Below are 20,957 nucleotides of genomic sequence, written 5' to 3'. Positions count from 1 at the left end.
ACTCTACCTCAGTCTCATTTTACAGTGAGGAAACCGCTAAGTTTGGAAAGAACACTTGTTCACTCTGGTGCTTTGCCTGGACTTTGCAAAATGAGCTCCGTAGCCAAAGCTGACAGAGTGTGTGACTGGCACAGATGCATCTGCTGCCACTGGTCCTTTAAGGAAACAGGGAACAAAGGGGGAGGTCTTGGTTATTATACTTGTTCCTGCTGGTGGTAGAAGCTCTGGGGAAGGGATAGGAAAAGCCACGTGGCCTTAGGGTAAAGGCTCTGGTCTCCTTCAAGGCTGACGAAAGGTAGACTATGTGAGTCCTTCCTGTAAGGTGGCAGAAAAATTTCCCTTCCCGTCCTCCTGGTTTTCAGGCCCCTACTCTCTCTATTCCCTTTATCCCAACTTCATAGAGTTTTAACTGGGCAAGGCCTTACGCAGTAGTTTGTCTTTTTTTAATAATAAGGAAACAGAGGAGGAAGGGAAATATCTTGCTCCATGGCCACACTGCTAGTGAGTGTCAGAAAGAAGATGGCGCCTTTACAGCTGGGGCCTCTCCATTGATTACCCCGTGCTTGGGCTGTGAGCTACACTTTATGTCAGAACTCAGTACGCACGCACCGCACAGACATAAGTCGTTTCTAAAACAGACTCATTATGCACTCTGATTTTTTTCTATTCTGTTTTAGTCAAAAAGAATATTTTGTATTCTAGTGCTGATTGTGACTTGTAAACTGATTTCACAACTCACTCAGCAATGACAGCCTGCAGTACGAAAGTCAGCAAGCTAGTTAACTTAGCTAACTGCTATTTGGACTCAGGCATTTAGTTGTGTGATTTAACTTATAGGATAAAGCAGCTAGAAAGTTGAAAGCACCTTCTTACCCTCAGCCCCACCCCCAGCAAAGGGTGCATGTGGGACTAAGTCTAAATGGGACGGATGTGAAATGCTTCTGCCCAGTGTGACTGTGCATCCCCACCCCACCCCCCACCCCAATGTACCTCAGGGCGCTTGACCAAGGGCCAGGACAGTGAGTGGGGCTGAAAATCCCGCCTGTACTCCATGCCAGACCACCCACAGAGGTCACCCCAGAGACATGGCAGGGACATTTTAAAGAGACACAGAGAACCCCTGGAAGCCCAGTGTGCAAAGAATCATTTCCAAGGTCCCAGGTCTACAGTGATTTTGCCTCTGAGTATGGACCCAGATACCCATTTAGTCCTAATAAGGCCAGGGATAAATCACTAATTGTTGGTATGCGTTTTCCTCCAAGGGGCTTTTTCTCACGACTCCTGAATAAGGACCGATCGGTGGAAAGCCAGATGGAGGTAAATTTCAGGAGGATCAAGCACTGTGGCGGGACAAAGTGGGGGACAGGCAGGATTCATGTTTCCCTCTCTGTTTTCTAGGAAGGCGGTTTCTGGAGCTGGCTGCGGGGTGCATATGGCCCTTTCAGAAAAGAAGAGGCACAGCATTTGCAAAACATGGGTTCCTCTGATGAGGAGGAGCCTTCCGACATGTAAATAACTGGGAGTTATTTAGAATTCCTGTCTAAAAGGGGGAAATAATGAATAGTTTCATTGTTCCTTTCAAGAGTAAAAGCTTTGACCTTCTTTTTCTCTCCCCAGAACAAAGGAGGGAGCCTCCTATGAGGACTTGGACTCAGTAGTAGTAGAAAGTGACACCTGATCCTCCTGCTGAGTGAACCAGGTTACTAATAAATTGTTTTTCTCTACTGAAATATGTACGTTTGTAACCACCTCTAGCCATGAGGGAAAGAATTAAAATGTAAATAGATAAATACATATACACACAAATAGCACGAGCCATAAGCAAGAAAAGCAAGGCTGAAGCAGGACTCCTGGGGTAGCCAGCACTTCCTCAAGCAGCAGTGTGGTCAAACAAGGGTGAAGAGGGACTCCTCTCCCCCGTGTCCCCCAATATAGTCTGTCCCCGAGAACTGGAAGATACATCATCCTCCAGGGGTGTGGGTTATTAAGTCAAATAACAATTTATCCTGGTGCTCTGGCCCCTGGCTCACCAAGCGCCAGTTATGTACAACATACTTGACCCCCGTTGTGGCCCCCCATCATCAGGTCTTTGGGCTGTCAGAATATTTGGATCCCTGAGCCTGCCTGTACGGTGGGGCCTGTCTTCTCCCCTGAGATCTTAAACTTGCACAAATGTGTGCCCTGTCTTGGTGTAACGGGTTCTCCATCCTTACAAGCTAGTAGAGCACAGTTAAGGGAAGAAAGTCATTTCAGATTAAGACTCTAATTAGGTAAAAGTCATTAAGAAAATAAGTAATTTAGTAATGTCAGCTAAATTAATAAAACCTTTATTCATCTTTCAGTCAAACGTTGAGTATACAATAGCAAGCTAACATAAAAAATCGAGGAATCCCTAAAGCTCAGCCCCTTACAATGTAACAGGAGCAACAGCTCTACCTAAGACACAGGCAAACACACACAGGAGACTTCCAGCCAAGATGGAGGCCTAGAGTGACACGCTCCATCTCCCTCCACAACTAAGAAGGACTACAACTACCACAAAACCAGAAATAACTAGAAGTTCCAGAAAATAAATGGAAGTCCAACGTAGGAAGTTATAAAGAAGTGGTGCTCGTCCAGAAGCGTAGGAGGTGTGAAGCTGGGGTGGAGAGGTCAAACTGTGCTGGTGGCGGCAGCAACGGCAATGGTGGTGGGACGGTGGTAAGCATAGACACCCGTATTTAAGGGGAGGCGAGAAGCGCCTGGAGAGCACCCCTGGCTGTAGACCAGACCCGTCGGCTTGCGATTCCAACTCCGGGGAAGGCAGACCCCCATTGCCTTGGACTGTGAGGCCCAGAGTGGGTGGGGACAGAGGAGGAGGCTCCCAGTCTCTCAGCAGAGAGTGAACGGCAGGAATCCATCTTGGACCCCTGCCCCCACAAAAATGCCACAACATGGTGAGAAGGGTCAGCTGGTTGTGATGAGTGCATGGGGCTCCGCCCCCTATAGCATAGGAGGTGTGACAGCCCTGCTCAGAAAGCAAAGGTAAACATAAAACTGCAAGGATGGCACAGATCATGATAGAGATCACTAAGTAGGCAACGAGAGTGGGAAAAGAATGATAGGTATGGAGAACATTATGGGGGGAGGTCAGTGGGGAGGATGAAGGGGGGAAAGGGAGGGAGATGGTACAGGAATTAAGAAGCATAGTAGGAGGGAGTCGAGTAGACAGGAAGATGTTGAGAAGAACTATATACACAACCAAAGGGCATGGACTAAGTGGGGGTGCACTGGGCAGAGGGGAATAAAGGGAAAACAAATTGGGACAACTGTAACAGCATAATCAATAAAGCATATTTTAAAAATTGAGTTAATTATTTAGATAATTTAAGTCTAACATTGCTGGTATTTAGGAAGAGAATATTGTTAATAGGATCATGATTCATGTAAACAAACAATCAACATTGACCAATTAACAACCTCCTCATTTCACTTCAAATATACAGCATTATTTTAAAGATTTTTATGGGAATATGTTACAAGAAATCCTCCATGTTAAATGAAAACCACAAAGGATTTTTTTACTTTATTTTTATTGTCGACACTATTATAGATGTCCCCATTCCCCCCAGAAAAGATTTCACAAATCAAGCAAATAGCTCACCGAATATCTTCTCTTTTTGCCTAATAAAATTAGAAAACAAGTAAACAAACAAAATGTAGGACCCGGCAAGAATTATGTTAAATTCTGAATATCTACCTTTTTCCATACCTTTCTTAAAAATGATTTTTGAGAAAGAGAAAAGAAGAGAGAGAGAGAGACAAACAGAGATGTTGGATTTGTTGTTCCACTTACCTGTGCATTCATTGGTTGATTCTTGTATGTGCTCTAACCAGAGATCAAACCCGCAACTTTGGCGTATACTCTGACCAACGGAGTTACCCGGCCGGGGTTTTTAGTTTCTTTTCTAATTCACTTTATTTATTGAGCGTTTACTGTAAAGCAGTCACTTTCTAGGCCCTGGGGATAGAGAGACAGACATAAAAGGCAAGATCCCTGCTCTTCAGGTGCTCAAATTCTGCCACAGCTTTTCTCTCTCTTAACATTGTATGGGTATAAAGTCTTATTTCCTGTTGGAGATGGAATTCACATTAGAATCACTCCGGCGACCGGCGAGCTTTGAAGAATTCCCAGTAGCACGACTTCACAAACTATACAAAATGAAACACCAAGAGAAACAACCAACAACAAAGATGAACAGAGCCACAGGGAGCTGGGCAACAACTTCAGGTGGCCTAATGTATGTGTGCTTAGAGTCCATGAAAGGGGGGAGACATAAAAGTCTCCATAAATAATAGCCCCAAATCGTTCCCATTGGTGAACACCGAACACTCACGGGTCCAAGAAGCCCAGTGAACTCCATGCACAAGAATTATGCCCAAAACTATACTGAAGCACATCATAATCAATTTGCTCAAAACCAACAATAAAGAGAAAATATTAAAATCAGTCCAAGGGGGAAAATAAAACCACTATATAAGAGGAACAAAGATAAAAATTACAGTAGATTTTTTTGTTGGCAATAATGTAAGCCAAAACTCCCAGTGCAAAAAATATATTTGAGGTAGTGAAGTGGGGAAGGAGACCCAACAACTATCAAGCTAGAAATCTCTACCCATGACCTTTCAAAAACAAAAGCAAAATACTCTCAGACATCCAAAAGCTGAAAGAATTCTCCACTAGTAGGTCTGCATTGTAAGAAATGTTAAAGGAGGTAGTTTTCAGCAAAAGAAAACTGTTACCAGATGGAAATACAGATTATTACAAATTCTGAAGGACACTTGAATTGGAAATGACTTAGGTTAATATGTAAGATTTTTCTTATTATTTAAATATCTTTACAGATAATTGATTATTTAAACACAAAATATAGTGTGGTGCTTATAATGTAAGTAAAAGTAAAGTGTATTGAAAACAACAGCACAGAGGCCAGGAGGGACAAATGGAAGTACACTATTGCAAGGTTCTTATACCACTGATGAAACCATAAAATATTATTGGAAGAGAGATTGTGAGAAGTGTTGCGTTAGTTGTGATTTCGGACGCTGAAATAAATCCGGCAGGCAGGATTATTGGCCAGTAACGAACGGAGGACTGTGGCTCGCTCAGACCATCAGCGGAGAGCGGGAAGCCTCATCCTCCTTTTATTAGGGTTTCAAAAGTTACTAAAAATAGAACAGGGGGTATGAGCTTTACAGCCAACCACAGGAGAATTTTATAAGTGATAGTATCATTGATATGTCTAGCACCTATCAGGGAAGCAAGGCAGACACTCTATTCTTCAAAGCCAGCTCCATATCAAGACTTCATTAACAAGGAAGCAGATGGAGTACACAACAGAACCTGTTTTACCCAGGATTCCACGATTCAGTGGCCTCGACAGCCTAAAGCCGAAGGCGGAGACGAGAGTTGCTCATCGTCTCCTGAGTCACGGGATGCCACCTGGGTGGTGGGGCATGAGAATGCCCCTACCCAGAGATCTGTCTTCCTGCAACAGAGAAGGTAAAGATGCATACTATAAACCATAAAGCAATCACTGAAATAACAAAATCTGAGCTATAGCTTTTTAGCCCACAAAGAAAATAAAATACTCAAATGTATTCAATCCAAAACCACAAATGAAAAAAAAACAACAACAACAGGCAAACAGATGGGACAAATAAAAAACAAATAGCAAGACAGTAGATTTAAATGTAATTGCATCAATCATTACATTAATTGGAAATGGTCTAATACAGCTGTCACACTAGATAAAAAAAAGCAAAAGCCATCTTTATGTGTCTACAAGAAACAACTTCAATAGAAAGATACACATAGGTTAAAAGGATAGAAAATATACTATGCTAACACTAACCAAAAGAAAGCTGGAGTGGTGATATTTCCATAACACAAAGTCAATGTCAAACCATATTACCAGGGATGAAGGAGGCTATATTTCATCAAAATAAGTATGTCAAATAATGAAGACATTACCTAGAAACTTATACACCTGATAACAGAGCTTAAACATAGATGAAGGAAAGTGAGAATGACCAGGAGAAACGAACAAATCCACAATTATAATCGGATACTTTAATATTTTTCTTTCAGTAATTGATAGAGCTAGTAGATAGAAAATCAACAAGGATATAGAAGACTAGAAGAACACTATCCACCTACATGATGTGTAGAAGACACTCCTCGCCAAATCAGCAGGATGTACACTTTTTTCAAGTGGACGCATAAGATTTGCCAAAATAGACCATATTCTGGCCTATTACCAGAATTTACTGGCTATAAAGTCAGTTTCAATAATTTAAAAAGGATTTTAGTAATTCAATATACGTTCTCTAACAACAGTGAAAGTAAATCAGAAATTAACAGATCTATAAAAAAAAAGTTCACAGTTTTGACAACTAAAAAACATGATTCTGAATAACCCTATGGGTCAAAGAAAAAATTCATAAGGGAAATTAGAAACTATTTTGAACTGACTGAAACAGAAAACATGAGATGTCAATATGTGGGATGTTGCTAAAGCAATACTCAGCTTCTGCAGCTTCCATCTTAAGAAACCAGAGAAAGGACTTCAGGTCAAGTTGCAGGTATAGGCAGACATGCTTCAGCAGCCCCCTGCACGAGCATAAGAAATATCACAACTATCCTCAAAACGAAAAACACCCAGAACTGTCAGAAAATCAAACTGCATGGAAGTCCGGCAACCAATGATTTAAAGGAGCCATATTCATCCAGACGGGTAGGAGGGGTGGAGCCAGGGCGGAAAGGACACTGTGTGGTGCTGGTGAGGAGGCACCAATGGCTGGCAGAACAGGCAGTCCTACATTCATGTGTGGTGCATAAAGATCGGGTGATCCCAATCCAAGCCAGACTGCGCAGCCCAGGGCACCAGCACCAGAAAAATAAAGCGTAATAACTTCTGGCTATTAAAACCAGTGTGGGTTGGGGTGGCGGAAGAAACCACTTGTCACTCAAGCGAGTCTGCTTAGAGGGCCGCCACAGTTCTAGAATGCACTCACTCAAACCCACCCACTCTGGGAACCACCACAAGTGCAACAGCTAGAGGGGTGCCAGTGGGTGAAGTGACTGGAAGCAGGGTGAGTGCTGAGCAAGCCTCCAGAAGCCAGGCAGTGGCATTGTCCTCTCTCTGACCCCTCCTCCACATACAGAGCCACAGAGTGGTGAAATGGGTTGCCCCGCCCTGGCAAATACCCAAAGCTCCACCCCATACAACTTAACAGGTGTGCTAAGACAGGGAGTCAAAGCAGCTCTACCTCGTACACAGAAACAAACACAGGGAGGCTGCCTGGTTGAGGAAACAAAGGAATATGGCGCAAATGAAAGAACAGAACAAAACTCCAGGAAAAGAACTAAACAAAATGGAGATAGCCAACCTATCTGATGCAGATTTCAAAAACACTGCTGATAAGGATGCTCAGAGAACTCACTGAGTACTGCAAAAGCATAAGGGAAGAAAGGAAGGCTACACTAAGTGGAATAAAGAAAAATCCACAGGGAATCAACAGTGAAGGGAAGGAAGCCAGGGTCCAAATCAATGATTTGGAACATAAGGAAGAAATCAACAGTCAACCAGAAGAGAATGAAGAAATATGGAAGTTAAAAAAATGAGGAGAGAATAAGAAAACTCTGGGACACCTCCAGAAGTACCAACATCCGAATCATAGGGGTGCCAGAAGCAGAAGAGGAAGAGCAATAAAGTCTATTTGAAAAAATAATGAAAGTAAACTTCCCTAATTTGGCAAAGGAAACAGACATACAAGTCCAGGAAGCACAGAGAGTCCCAAATAAGTCGGACCCAAAGAGGACCACACCAAGATACGCCATCATTAAAATGCTAAATGGTAAAGGTAGAGAGAGAATCTTAAAAGCAGCAAGAAAAAAGCAGAGAGTTACCTACAGAGGAATTCCTTTAAGCCTTTCAGCTGATTTCTCAGAAGATACTTTGCAGGCAAGAAGGGACTGGCAAGAAGTATTCAAAGTGATGAGAAACAAGGACCGAAACCAAGATTGCTCTATCCAGCAAAGCTGTCATTTAGAACGGAAGGGCCAAAAAAAAAGTAGAAACAACTCAAACATCCATTAACTGATGACCACTTAAACAGACTGGTATCTTCACACAACTGGAAAATTACACGGCAATAAAAAGGAATGAACTACTCATAGATGCAATAACATGAATGAATTCCAAAAGGATTATGCTAACTGAAAGAAGCCAACACAAAAGGCTACACTTTACATGATTTCATTTATAAGAGACTCTGGAAAAGGCAAGACTATCGTGACAAAAATCAAATTGGTACTTGCCAGGGACTAATGGTGGGAGGAGGAACTGAGTGCAAAAAATCATGAGGAGCCTTTTAGGTATGACGAAAGTATTCTGTATCTCAAATAGCATGGTGGCACATAAATACACATTTCTCAAAAATCACTGAACTGTATACTTTAAAATAGTGAATTTTATTAAATAAGAATCCAACTTAAGAAAATAATAAGGCAAACCTAAAAGAACAACTAAGTGAAAATAAATATAAGAAAAATCAACTTACAGTTTTTCCAAATTAGTGTTTAGCGCGAGGATGCGCTCAACTGTTGTGAGTGACACATCTGTTTTCCCCAGGTCTCTGAAGGAGAAAGTCCAAACATGCATCAAATGAACCCAAAGACAAAGTTCTGTACTTGAAAGGGCACTTAATATCTGCTTACTTCAGTTTTGGCTTCTCTGTCAAGCCAGCTCGAAAGTTTACTTGCTGTGGATAATAATTTCAGAGAGCTCTTCTTGAAGAAATTTAAATTTATTTGCATCATCAAATTAATGATGTCGGTGAACAGTACAAACTATTTTTTTTTAGCCATTATTCTACTTCTAATTCTCAGTAGCATCCACCACTTCATTACTCTTTAAAAAATACATAATGTACAAGTTATTCCTTTTTCCTTTCTGAGATCAATGGTATTTCTACATGCTTCTCAAGTTACATATCAGTGTGTGTTCTTTAACACCGCTCCCTTTCTCTGCTGGCTGCCTTGTCCACCTGCTTTCTCTCTTAATCATTTCTCTGCGCCAATAACTTTGTTTTTTTCAATAGGGAAAGATATTTTATTTATTTTTTATTTTTAAAAATATTTTTAAATTTATTTTTAGAGAGAGGGGAAGAAAGGGAGAGAAACATCAATGTGTGGCTGCCTCTCATGCTTCCCCAACAGGGGACCTGGCCCTCAACCCAGGCATGTGCCCTGACTGGGAATAGAGCTGGCTGCACTTTGGTTCGCAGGCCAGCGCTCAATCCACTGAGCCACACCAGCCAGGGCTACTGTGCAAATAACTTTTATGCAATAAACCAGTTATAATTTAAATTATGACTTTTTAGTCAAAATGCAAAATGCTAACTCTGACAAAAGTAGAAAGGAGCAGAAATCATCTCACGAACCAAGAGATTGTCGCAATACTTACAGATATTTTAATGCTGGCAAATGAAAAAGATAGGGATCATCAAGACCTCTGAAAGAATTATGACTGAGGATTCTGAAAAAAATGCAATAGAATAAAAATTATCTGTATTTTCAATAATTGCCCCGAAAGTTTATATTCATTTTGTTAGTACAAAACTAGAAGGTTAAAAAAATATTATTTTCTGTCTTTACTTATAGATCACCCAGAGAATCTGTTAAGCACTCTTTGCTGGGGAACTATCCAGGTCTCTAAATGATAAAGTGGGGAAGCGAAAGTGGGAAAAAAAAGAAGAGGAAGAAGAGGGAGAAGGAGAAGGAGAAGGAGAAAGAGAAGAAGAAGAAGAAGAAGAAGAAGAAGAAGAAGGAGAAGGAGAAGGAGAAGGAGAAGGAGAAGGAGAAGGAGAAGGAGAAGGAGAAGGAGAAGGAGAAGGAGAAGGAGAAGGAGAAGGAGAAGGAGAAGGAGAAGGAGAAGGAGAAGGAGAAGAAGAAGAAGAAGAAGAAGAAGAAGAAGAAAGAAGAAGAAGAAGAAGAAGAAGAAGAAAAAAGAGAAGAAGAAGAAGAAGAAGAAGAAGAAGAAGAAGAAGAAGAAGAAGAAGAAGAAGAAGAAGAAGAAAGAAGAAGAAGAAGAAGAAGAAGAAGAAGAAGAAGAAGAAGAAGAAGAAGAAGAAGAAATAAGCGGATAGCAAAGAAAAAAGTATGCCAAAGAACTTTCAGATGGAAAACCCTAGAGGTGACTATGCTGACAGGAAGCTCTTGCTCTACAGAAAATACTTATTGTGGCATCCTCCATAATTCAAGTTGCTTTTCTTTCATCTACAGAATTTTTTTTTAATTCCAGTTTAAATCACCCAGTTAAAAATAAAAATAAGACCAATTCCTTGGTTTTAGAGCCAAAGAAGGGATAAATCTTAAGAGGAACTGGTGAAAACCACAGTCTCATCACATACTCCCATGTGTATTCTTATATCACAGGCTTCCTTACATTTCATGTAATCACCTGTTTACTTGTCAATTTCTTGGACTGTTAGTGCCTAAAATTTTCTAGGTATTTAATAAATGTTTGTTTAATAAATAAATAACATTTTAACTGCATATCAGTAAAATGAACAAATGTGTTTTTTGACAAAATTTTTTATTTCAAATGCTGAAATAAATTTTATTCTTGACTCTTTAAAACAAGCAAAACAGACAAAAATAAGAAAGAACAGAAAGTCTGTTTTTAGGTTAACTCTTCTCAAGAATCGTTAGTGTAACCCTCACAATAATCTTACTGATAAATATTATTATCCCATTTTACCAATGAGAAAACTGAGGCACAGAGAGGTTGTATTGCTTGTCCCAGGTCATCAAGCTAGTAAGAAGCAGAGGTGACATTGAACCCAGTTCTGACTCCAAAGCCTGTTTAACTTCTATGAAGAAAAAGGGTTTAAAATAACTTGTAATTTAACCTTACTTGTGAGACCACTAAATAAAGAAATAGATTTTCAAATTTCATGTACCCATCTGGGAGACCCTCGATGAGAAATTACATTTTCTGTTTTTATCTCTGTTTCCTAATCATCCCCCATGATTAAATATTTAACTAACGTATAGTCAAGTTTAAAACCATGTTGTAGGCAAACTCAATTTTCTTTAAACTGAAAATTTAACCAGCACACTTGCAGGAATCCAGGGAACACTTATTCAAGAAAAGTGATTGGTTTCTGTAAGATCAATGATCTGTGTTGTTTTAATTCTTCTTAGAGCTTTGCTCTCCATCCCATGGGTAACATTGAAAAACAGCCCACATGCCCAGTACCACAGGGAACAGAATGGAATACAATCTCATTCCCAAAGAACTGTCTGGTAGTTCCCTGAAGACTCACTGAAAAGGTTTGTCTTTGACGTGACTGAGAGCTGGGTAGCGCCAAAAGCCTCTCTCCTCAGGAGCAATTTTGTGAAAACAATTGCAGGTAAATGTTTTAACAGGGTAGCCGCTGAGGCAACAGATAACAGTTGGTGCAAAATTTAAAAAAAAAAAAAAGAGCCTAACCAAAAAGCTTCAAAGTCAAAGCTGAGAAATGAGATATCCATAAAAACTCTGAAGGGCTTTCAAAATATGCTCAGGAAATTGGAAGACCATGGGACACATTCCTGAGAATCTAGGAAAGAACTATTAGAGCTAATAAATGAGTTCAACAAGGTTGCAGGATACAAGACCAATATGCAAAAATTAGCTGTATTTCTATACACTGGGAATGAATAATCCAGAAATGAAATAAAGAAAAAAACTCCAGCTATAACAGCATCAAAAAGAATGAAATATCCAAGGAAGTGTATGACTCACATACTAAAAACTACAAAACATTGTGTAGAGAAACTTTTAAAAGATGTAAACAAATGGAAAGACATGATGTGTTCATGAATTGGAAAATGATGCTGTTAAAATGACCTACTCCCCAAATCAATTTATGGTTTCAATGCAATCTCTATTAAAATTTCAACTGATTTCTTTCCAGAAATTGACAAGCGATTTTTAAAATCATATGACAACTCAAGGGACCAAGAATAGCTAAAACGATCTTGATAAAGAGGAACAATGTGGAAGGACACACACAGCCTGGTTTCAAAACCTAATTCAGAGCCACAGCAATCACAGTGTGGGACTGGCATAAGGCTAGACATAGCAATCAATGGAACAGGATTGACAGTCCGAAAATGAACCCTCACATGTGTTGTCTATTGAGTTCCCACAAGGGTGCCAAAGCTATTCAATGTGGAAAGAACCGTCTTTTCAAATGGTGCTGGGACAACTGTGTATCCCCATGCAAAATAATGAAGTTGGACTCTGCCTACACTTCACACCATATGTACAAATTAACTCAAAACAAATCAAACACCTTAATGTAAGAGCTAAAGTTGTAACATCCTTAGGAGAAAACAAGGGGTAAATCTCTATGACCTTGATTAGACCAACAGTTTCTTAGATACGATACTAAAAGCACAACCAAAGGAAAAATAGATAAACTAGACTTTATTAAAAAAAAAATATTGTGCCTCAAAGGACACTATCAAGATAATGAAAACACAGACTTCCAGCCAAGATGGAGGCCTAGACTGATATGCTCCATCTCCCTCCACAACTAAGAAGGACTATAACTACCACAAAACCAGAAATAACCAGAAGTTCCAGAAAATAAAGCTACATGGAAGTCCAAGGTATGAAGTTATAAAGAAATGGTGCTCGTTTGGACAGGTAGGAGGGGCAAAGCCTGGGTGGAGAGGTCAAGCTGTGCTGGTGGCAGCAGCTACAGCAATGGGTGGAGGGACTGCAGTAAGCACAGACACCCGTATTTAAGGGGAGGCAAGAAGCACCTGGCAGCACCCCCGGCTGCAGACCAAACCTGTCAGCTCATGATTCCAACGCCAGGAAAGGCAGACCCCACTGCCTCGGACTGTGAGGCCCAGAGGGCATGGGGATGGAGGAGGAGGCTCCCGGTCTCTCAGCGGAGAGAGAACGGCAGGAATCCATCTTGCACCCCTGCCCCCACGCAAAGCACCACAGTGTGGTGAGAAAGGTTACCTGGTAGTGATGAATCCACGGGGCTCCACCCCCTATAGCGTAGGAGGTGTGACGGCCCCGCCCAGGGAGCAAAAACCTGCCAGGATGGCAGGGTTAATGATAGAGATCTCAATCATGCAGCTGACCAGAAAGCAAATACATGAATTAACGGACGAACAGATAGATAACATTTCTGAGGCTCAGTTCAGAGCTATAGTTATAAGACAGCTTACCGAAATAACAGCGGGACTTAATCAAGATGGGGAAGGAATGAAGGCTAGTCCTGATGAAATGAACAAAGACACATATGAAACAAGTGGTGAGGGAAGTTTGAAAACCAGGGATCAAATCAACAAATTAGAACAAACAGTCAACCAGTGCAGAAAGAGGAAACAAAAAGTGAGGAAAATGAGGAGAAGCTCAGAAACCTCTGGAACAACTATAAGAGAGCAAACATATGAATTATAGGATTGCCAGAAGGTGAAGAAGAAGAATTAGAAATTGAAAAATCATGTGAAAAAATAATGAAGCAGAGCTTCCCTAACTTGGGGAAGGAAACAGACTTACAGGTCCAGGAAGCACAGAGAGTTCCAAATAAACTGGACTCTGGGAGAACCACACCAAGACACATTATAACCAAAATGTCAAAAATTAAGGATAAAGAGAGAATCTTAAAAGCAGCGAGAGAGAAGAAGAGAATTATGTACGAAGGGGTCCCAATTAGACTATCAGCTGATTTCTCAAAAGAAACTCTGCAGGCGAGAAGAGACTGGCAAGAAATATTCAAAGAAATGAAAAGCAAAAACCTACAAGCACGATTATTCTGTCCAGCAAACCTGTCACTCAGAATAGAAGGGCAAAGAAAGCGCTTCCAGGACAAAGTAAAACTGAAGGAGTTCATCACATCCAAACCACTGTTACATGAAATGTTAAAGGGACTTGTTTAGGAGAAAGAGGATCGAAACTATGAACATTAAAATGAAAACTGTATCACAACAACCAACAACAGAAGCTAGGGAATCAAAACGAAGGCAAACTAAGTAGGCAACGAGAGTGGGAAAAGAATGATAGGTATGGGGAACATTATGGGGGGAGGTCAGTGGGGAGGGGGAAGGGGGGAAGGGGGAAAGGGAGGGAGATGGTACAGGAATTAAGAAGCATAGTAGGAGGGAGTGGAGTAGACAGGAAGATGATGAGAAGAACTATATGCACAACCAATGGGCATGGACTAAGGGGGGGGTACAACGGGGGGGGTCACAGGGTGGAGGGAAGCAGAAGGAAAAGTAATTGGGACAACTGTAACAGCATAATCAATAAAACATATTTAAAAAACTGAAAACACCAAAGAGTGGGAGAAAATATTTGCAACTCATATATTTGATAAAGGCTCATATTTAGAATATCCAGAATATGTAAAGATCTCTTACAACTCATTAAAAAGATAATAACCAAATTTTAAGATGGACAAAAGATTTAAAGAGACATTTCTCCAAAAACGATATACAAATGGCCAATAAGCATATGAAAAGATGCTTAATGTCTGAAGTCAGCAGGCAAATACAAATCAAAGCTACCGTGAGATACTACCTTACATTCACTCAGATGGCTATAACCAGACAGACAGACAGTCACAAATGTTGGCAAGGATGTGGAGAAGTTGAAATCCTCACACACTGTTGGTGGGAATACAAAATGGTGAAGACACTGTGTACAACACTTTGGCACTTCCTCAAAAAAGGTAAACATAGAGTTGCTATATGACTCAGCAATTCACTCCCAGGTATGCACCCAAGAGAATTAAAAACACGTCCACAGAAACACATTCTTAGGTATGGGACTGTCATAGTAGCATTATTCATAATGGCCAAAAGGAATAGCAAATTCCTTGCAAAGCTCATAAGTGGCTCTCCCACTTATTAACAGTGTAAGCCTAGGTAAGTTGTCTAACATCTCTGAGTTCCAATGGGAATAATGATACCTGCATCACAAGAGTTGTTGGGAAAATGAGATACGGCCTGAGGTAACACGTGATGAGCATTTACCGTGTGCAAAGCACTGTTCTAAGAGCTTTAGTCACGATGTCTTACTTGTATCATAATTAAAAGTACCAAGTATACTGCCTGAAACATAATAAGCACCTAATAAATGTAAGTGTTAAAGAAACATGGGGCAGAGGATGAATTACTATGCTTTTGAGAGAAAGAAAATATCTTCTTATAAATGAGAAGACTAAGATGCAGTTGGAAAAAGAGAAGTATCATCGTAAGCTGCTGGGTTTGACAATCTCAAAACTTTCGTACTGTTACAAATAAAACGACCCCCCTAGATGATCCTAAAGGACAGATTCCTCACTGCTATTTTTAGTGTCTTGTTTAGGCCTTTCAGAACCCAAGAATAAGCCGCCAAGATTCCAGTCCATACCAAAAAGGGCGTCCTTTAGTTGCCCACAGCTATCCAAAAGGAACCCAATCAAGGTTAGTAGACTAGGGGGACATTAGGGTGTCTCTGTGATCACTGCTCAACTTCCCTTCAGTGTGTGCCCTGACTTACCTCACTGATATTCTCAAGAGCAGGGTCAATAATTCAACAGGGATAAGGCTTGGGTTTTCCTCCCATATCCTCTCAGTGCCTATAATCTTGGCACAATATGGATGTACCACAGACAAGCCAGAATGTGAATGCGCTCTACCTGGATGAGGTACAGCCTTTCTGCATTATAGAGTGCTTTGTTTTCTAAAATCATGGAGCTTGTATCGTTAGAATCACTGAAGTGAGATAAAAGCATTTTTAAAAGTATTTTATTTTATTTTTAGAGAGAGGGGAAGGGAGGGAGAATGAGGGGGAGAGAAACATCAATGTCTGGTTGCCTCTTGCGCGCCCCTTACTGGGGACTTGGCCTGCAACCCAAGTTTGTGCCCTGACAGGGATTCGAACCAGCAACACTTTGGTTTGCAAGCTGGCGCTCAGTGCACTGAGCCACACCAGCCAGGGCTAAAAGAATTTTTTAAAACAAGCCATCAGCCATGGCTGGTGTGGCTCAGTGCATTGAGTGTTTAACAATAATATTAAGACTTCATTCAACGACTTGCGGCCAAGATGGAGTCCTAGACGGACACATTGCATCTCCCTCCACAACTAAGAAGGACGACAACTACCTCAAAACTAGAGACAACCAGAAGTTCCAGAAAATCCAGCTGCATGGAAGTCCAACAAACAAAGATATAAAGAAGAAATACTCATCCAGACAGGTAGGAGGGGCGGAGCTGGGGCGGAGAGGACGCAGTGTGGTGGTGACAGCAGCAGCATCGACAGCAGTGGCAGCATCAGGCCGGTAAAAAGCTCAGTCACACATTTCAAGAAGCAGGGAGGGACACCTGGGGAGCGCTCCCGGCCAGACTGCACAGCTCAGGGTCCCAGCACCAGGGAAAATCAAGCCTCATTGCTTCTGACTGTGCAAACCAGTGGGGGTTGGAGTGGAGGAAGAAACTGCTGGTCTCTCAGCAGAGCCTGCTTGTTTAAAGGGCCCCCACGGTCCTAGAACGACTGCAGACCCACTCACTGAGGGCACAACGGGCAGGGCAACAGCTAGAGAGGCGCCAGTTCCATAAAGAAGTGGGAGAAGTGCCTGGAAAGGGGGCAAGGGCTGAGCAAGCGGCATTGTCCCCTCTCTGTCCCCTCCCCCACATATAGCATCACAACGTGGTGAAACGGGTCTCCCTGTACTGATGAATACCTCAGGCTCCAACCCTTGCAACAAAACAGGAGCAACAGCTCTATCTAAGACACAGAGGCAAACAAACACAGGAGCCTGTCAAGATGAGGAGACAGAGAAGTATGGCTCAAAAGGGGGAACGGATCAAGGTTCCAGTGGAAGAAATAAGCGATGAGAAGATAGCCAACCTAAGAGATGAGGAGATAGCCAAACTAGCAGATGCAGAGTTCAAAATGCTGGTGATAAAGATGCTCACAGGCTTGACAGATATGCTTGAGTACGGCAAACGCATAAGGGAAGAAGTGAAGGCTATGCTAAGTGAAATCAAGGAAAATCCACACAAAACCAATGCTGAAGGGAAGGAAATTGGGGTTCAACTCAATGATTTGGAACACAGGGAAGAAAAATCAGTCAACCAGTACAGAATGAGGAAACAAGAATTGAAAAAAATGAGGAGAGGCTGAGGAACCTCTGGGACAACTTTAAACGTGCCAACATCTGAACCATAGGGGTGCCAGAAGAGCAAGAGCAAGAAATTGAAAGCTTATATGAAAATATAACGAAGGAAAACTTCCCAAGTTTGGCAAAGGAAATAGACATACAAGTCCAGGAAGCACAAACAGTCCCAAACAAGCTAGACCCAAAGAGGACCACATCGAGACACATCATAATCAAAATGCCAAAGGTGAAAGATAAAGAGAGAAACTGAAAAGCAGCAAGAGAAAAGTAGTTATCTACAAAGGGGTGCCTATAAGACTATCTGTTGATTTCTCAAAAGAAACTTTGCAGGCAGGAAGGGACTGGCAAGAAGTATTCAATGTGATGAAAGGCAAGGACCTACAACCTAGACTCCTCTATCCAGCGAAGCTATCATTTAGAATGGAAGGGCAGATAAAGTGCTCCCCAGACAAGATAAAGCTAAAGGAGTTCATCATCACCAAGCCATTATTATATGAAATGTTAAAGGGACTTATTTAAGAAAAAGAGGATCAAAACTATGGACATTAAAATGACAACAAACTCACAACTATCAACAACTGAATCTAAAAAATAAAAACAAAATTCAACTAAGCAAACCAGAATAGGAACAGAATCATAGGTATGGGGATCATTTGGAGGGTTATCAGCTGGGATGGAGAAGAAGTAGAAATGGGGAAATGGTGCAGGGACTAAAAAGCATAATCAGTTGGTACAAAATAGACAGGGCGAAGTTTAGAATAATATAGGAAAGGGTGAAACCAAAGATCTTATATGCAAGATCCATGGACATGAACTAAGGGGGTGGGATTACTGGGGGAAGCGAGGTACCGGGCAGAGGGGAGCAAAAGGGAACAAAATTGGGACTACGGTAACAACATAATCAATAAAATATACTTAAAAATAAAAAAGACTTCATTCAAGAAACTTACTGAATTATAATTACCTGAACCCCAGGGGTGAATCAAGATTTTGTGGAGCTTGAGCATCATTTGTTCTGGGAAATCCAAATACAAACATGCCAAACTAGAAATATGAAAATTGTTAGTGCGCCTCCTAAAACTTTGAAAGGCACCCATGCAAGTGAAGAGCTCTGAAGCTTAAGTTTTATTCAGTTCATGATAAGTCTACCTCAAACTTGTCACAAACTTGTTTAATGCAGAGAAAAGTATCGTTTCAACGTATAAAAACACCAGTAATACATTGTATAGACGATCAAATGACTCAACTTGAGGGGTGGCATCTTCCCTGGGCAAGTTGCCTTTGGAAAAAGATGCAATTTAGTTTACACCTTATTATGGCAGATGTTTCCTGAAGCAAATTAGCCTTGTCCCTAACAAAGGTTTGGCCCCAAACAAAGGAGCCCAGCCTCCAGAACACACTAATGGCATTGCGACAAGCTTTTGAAAATAACTGTGAATTAGTTCTAGCAGTACAGCTCTATGCAAATCACAGGAGTATTTTTATTTCTAACACCTTTTCTTGTCATTTAAGATGAACCCAGAAACTGAAGAACTGCAGGCTGGTGCCTCCTGGATGACGAATCTCTTCTAACCCACCCCCCACTTCCCACTTAGTCTCCCTCCTCTCCCGTTACCCTGCTGCAGAGATGCTGACGTGGGTCTCCTATGTTCTTCCCAACAACATCCGTCTTCCTCCTTCCAGTATCAAAGTTTCTTGGGGATAAAGTCCCTGCCCCATTCTTCCTTGTACCCCCAGCACTTAGGACAGTGCTGATACACAGTGGGCATGGCGCCCAGGAAACCTTTTTTCTTCCTGTGCTGCCTTCCTAACTATAGTGAAACTCAGGTTCTTACAAGAAACTCTCCGTGTTACACAATGCTTGGCAAAGCTGGTGACTTTATGACATTGTACTCATACTACCGAGACCTCTGGGTGGGAGGACCCCAGAAGCCTGCTGCTCTGATGCGCGCGCCGAAGGAAAACTGACCCTCAGTCTTCTTTCCCCAAGTTAGGGATCAGCAAACTAAACGGGGGAAAGGAAGGCTGCTACAGATGGGACACCTGCAGGAACTGTCAGTCCAGCGCCAGACACACCCTGAACACCTGCATCTAACCCGAAACGGTGGGAAATTGGATTTCTGAACCATAAGAAGGTAAGACAGTCTTTTCAAAGGCAGGTGGAGGGGACAATCTTCACCATAAGTTCAAAATCCTTTTCAGGCCCTTGAACATATGCATTATGCTTTGCTCGTATCACTGAGAAATCACAGAATTTTTGAGCTGCGAGGGGATAAAACCCACACTTCTCACTGACGAGTGGTCAGGAAAGAAATTGGAATTAGGCTACAGCGATGTATTTCCTTTATGACTATTTTTTCACAGCACACCTTAACATAAATAGCATATTTTCCCATACCTCAAAGGTTCCCATTGCCACAGACAATTCACTTCAGAGTTACATACTTTCTCAAAAAGATAACATTCTGGGTTATTGAGGAGAGATGTGCCCTGTGGCAGGTTTTTAGGAAGACTTCCTGCTTTACCGTTTAAGAGACCCATGGTTCAGGAGAACTCTGAGCTAAGCTTAAACTCTTTCAGTCCTATGTTCCATACATTTACGCAGTCAGAAACTTTGCACATGAGCAGGAATCTAAGTTCAATTCAGAAGTGCAATTTCAAGGACCATTCACAAGTCAGAGCAGCAGCACCGCTGGGATAGCCAGGACGATGCTACTTTGAATGATACTTGCTTGCTGCCTTTTAATGCCCCCACCGAAGGTCAGTGCTGGGGAAAGCGGAGCCTGCGTATGAGTCAGACAAGTCCTTGGCCTCTTTGTACCTTAGTTTCCTAATTTGAGAAAAATGAATGGCTCTTAAGCCATACTTTTCAGAGTTCAAACTGGGCTTACACCCAGCTCACCAATCACTGGATGATGTGTTTACCCATAGCTTTTTACGTGTATTTATCTCCTATTTCACTTACAAGGTGTGTAAAAATCGCATTCCATGCCGGGCTTGAAATGTCCCGGGGCTCAGTTCTCCGATAGAATTGCCACCAAGATTTCTTCAAAAGAAGACACAAGCAAAAAACAAAAAACAAACAAAAATTCAGAACTTTTGGCAGTGATTCTAATTTATATATGATAAAACAACCTCAATACTCCCTCTATGCATTAAATAAATCTCACTGTGGGAGATATCTCGTATGAGCTAGGCTTCCATGTGTACACATGCAGTGCATTAGATACAAAACAGTAAGTACTTGAAAAAAACTTGCATTAAGTGGTCTTTATTTCTCTAGCACAGCGTCACCTAACTTAACATTTTGGGCTAGATAATTCTTTGTTACAGGGGCTGTCCTGTGCCCTGTAGGATGTTGAACAACTCCGGCCTCTGCCCACTACATGCCAGTAGCATATCTACAATCCTGGCAACTTAAGAATGTCTTTGGATATTGCCAAGTGTCACCTGGGTGCAAAACCACCTTGGCTGAGAATCACTGCTGTAGAATGCGTCATTCCGATCTGTGAGATAATTCTCACACTAGTCTGGGCTAGAGACAGAAACGACTTGCTACATAACTTTAGTAGCTTTCTACTAATACAATTTTAATCTTATTTCAAAAGAAATAACAAAGAGATTTACAATTAAGTTTTATAAAAATTCTAGACATAATGAAGTTATAGTTATAACTTACAGAGCTTCCAGAAAAGGCATCTCTTCAAAAGATTTTTTATCAATAAAGTTTATATTAT

The 20,957-nt window shown here is 41.4% G+C and overlaps 1 protein-coding gene and 1 long non-coding RNA gene across 5 annotated transcripts in view; one reads left to right on the top strand and one right to left on the bottom strand.

The window, feature by feature from the left end:
• The window catches only part of LOC149998657 (uncharacterized), a 16,634-nt gene extending 14,910 nt beyond the window's left edge, over positions 1-1,724 (top strand). For both annotated transcript variants that reach the window (XR_016514308.1, XR_016514309.1), the window contains exon 2: positions 1,263-1,724. This is a non-coding gene — a long non-coding RNA (uncharacterized LOC149998657). The remainder of the gene's footprint in view (positions 1-1,262) is intronic.
• The window catches only part of LOC149998656 (leucine-rich repeat-containing protein 37A3-like), a 25,254-nt gene extending 4,297 nt beyond the window's left edge, over positions 1-20,957 (bottom strand). The window contains exons 1-5 of one of the 3 annotated variants that reach the window (XM_090292610.1): positions 20,900-20,957; positions 20,186-20,266; positions 9,510-9,581; positions 8,605-8,679; positions 5,118-5,528 (exon numbers count right to left, since the gene is read on the bottom strand). In XM_090292610.1, coding sequence (XP_090148736.1) covers positions 5,408-5,528; positions 8,605-8,679; positions 9,510-9,581; positions 20,186-20,266; positions 20,900-20,919 — 369 coding nt within the window. In that variant the 5' untranslated portion in view covers positions 20,920-20,957 and the 3' untranslated portion in view covers positions 5,118-5,407. Of the gene's footprint in view, positions 1-3,835; positions 3,859-5,117; positions 5,529-8,604; positions 8,680-9,509; positions 9,582-20,185; positions 20,267-20,899 lie in introns of those variants that run through there. The other 2 variants (XR_016514306.1, XR_016514307.1) reach the window with 2 other exon arrangements.

This window comes from Furipterus horrens, unplaced genomic scaffold (assembly GCF_987537825.1).
Source record: "Furipterus horrens unplaced genomic scaffold, mFurHor1.1.pri manual_scaffold_11, whole genome shotgun sequence".
Classification (NCBI taxonomy): Eukaryota; Metazoa; Chordata; class Mammalia; order Chiroptera; family Furipteridae; genus Furipterus; species Furipterus horrens.
The sequence above is the reverse complement of the archived record's forward strand: the minus strand, read 5'-3'. Positions and strand labels throughout refer to the sequence as shown.